At 52.5% G+C, this 1,393-nt stretch overlaps 1 protein-coding gene across 2 annotated transcripts in view; it reads right to left on the bottom strand.

Annotated features, from left to right (window-relative positions):
* TBCB (tubulin folding cofactor B) overlaps positions 1–1,393 on the bottom strand; it is an 8,645-nt gene that overhangs the window by 1,181 nt on the left and 6,071 nt on the right. Inside the window, exons 5-6 of one of the 2 annotated variants that reach the window (XM_004715814.2) lie at positions 413–485; positions 83–191 (exon numbers count right to left, since the gene is read on the bottom strand). In XM_004715814.2, the coding sequence (XP_004715871.1) occupies positions 83–191; positions 413–485 (182 nt within the window). Of the gene's footprint in view, positions 1–64; positions 192–412; positions 486–1,393 lie in introns of both variants that reach the window. The other variant, XM_045292992.1, reaches the window with a different exon arrangement.

The following is a 1,393-nucleotide window of genomic DNA, read 5'->3' as shown; positions in this document are numbered from 1 at the left end:
GGGGGCAAGGGGGGCGGGGCACAGAGGATAAGGAGGCGAGCAGGAGCTGGAGCTGAGAGGTCACCTTCCTGGGGTGTCACATCTCGTCCAACCCGTAGTCCTCCTCAGGGAAGTCTCCCACCGTCACAACTGAGGGCTTGACGAAGGCGCCGTACTTGGCCTGGCACTCGAAGTAGCGTTTCCCACTCACGCTGTAGGGCACGATGAGGGAGCCAGTCAGCGAGCCTCACGCCGTTCTGACCCCCGGAGGCTAGGGTGGGCGGGCTCACGCCACACAACACACACACACACACACACACACACCGTTCTTTCTGACCCCCGGAGGCTAGATGGGCTGGGTCACACCACACAACACAGGCGTGTACCACACACACACACACACACACACACACACACACACGCTGGTTGTTACCTGCCATCATTTTTCCCTAGTGGCTCGTCATAGCGGACACCGACCCAGTAGCCAGGCTTGAAATCTGTGAGTCCTGCCCAGGAGAGAAATCTGAGTGAAACTTCCAGATGCAGCCTGTCCCAGGTTTCCGCGGGCCCAGTGCGCGCCAGGCCTGTCTCGGGGAAATCACTGCTCTCAGTTCCTCTGCCAGCGCTCAAGGCACCTCCGTCTCCAGCCTCTTCAATGGCCTCTGCTCCCGCCCACCCCCCTTTATCTACTGAGCATCCTCGGCCAGCGGCTCTTTGTAATATCCTAAGGGAGAAAGGAGTACCACTGTCCCTAATGCTCCAAAGGTTGCCCACCCCACTCGGCATACAATCCACAGTGTTTACACCCCAATGGTTTTGGACAAAGGCACCAACACAATTCAATGATGAAAGAACAGTCTTCTCAATACATGATGCTGGAACAACTGAGGATGCAAAAGAACGAGGTTCACACAAAAGAATGACACTGGATTCCCACCTCACACCATGTATCAAAATTAGCTCAGTGAAGCAGAGGCCTGGAAAGAGCCACAGCATCAAACGCTCAGAACAAAGGAGTAAATGCTCGAGACCTTGGACGAGTCAATGGTTTCTTACGAGGACACCAAAGACCATAAGCAACAGGGGAAACTACAGGTAAACTGGACTTCCTCAAACCTAACAATGTGGGGCTTCCATGGACGTTATTGGAAAATGAAGGCAACTTCCAGAATGGGAGAAAATATCCACAAAACATATCTGATGAGACATATGCAGAAGGTCCAAAGAACTATTAGAAATCAACAGTTTATGGCATTCCACGATGCTCACCTTCCCAACACAGAGCTGAAGACAAAATAAGCAAATGTGAAGAAAGCTGATGGCGCCCGGCTATCAAAAGATATAGCATCTGGGGTCTTAATGGCTTGAAGGTAAACAAGCGGCCATCTAGCTGAGAAGCAACAAAGCCCACATG

Source organism: Echinops telfairi, unplaced genomic scaffold, assembly GCF_000313985.2.
Source record: "Echinops telfairi isolate 266 unplaced genomic scaffold, ASM31398v2 ScPeMD7_655;HRSCAF=1070, whole genome shotgun sequence".
Classification (NCBI taxonomy): Eukaryota; Metazoa; Chordata; class Mammalia; order Afrosoricida; family Tenrecidae; genus Echinops; species Echinops telfairi.
The sequence above is the reverse complement of the archived record's forward strand: the minus strand, read 5'-3'. Positions and strand labels throughout refer to the sequence as shown.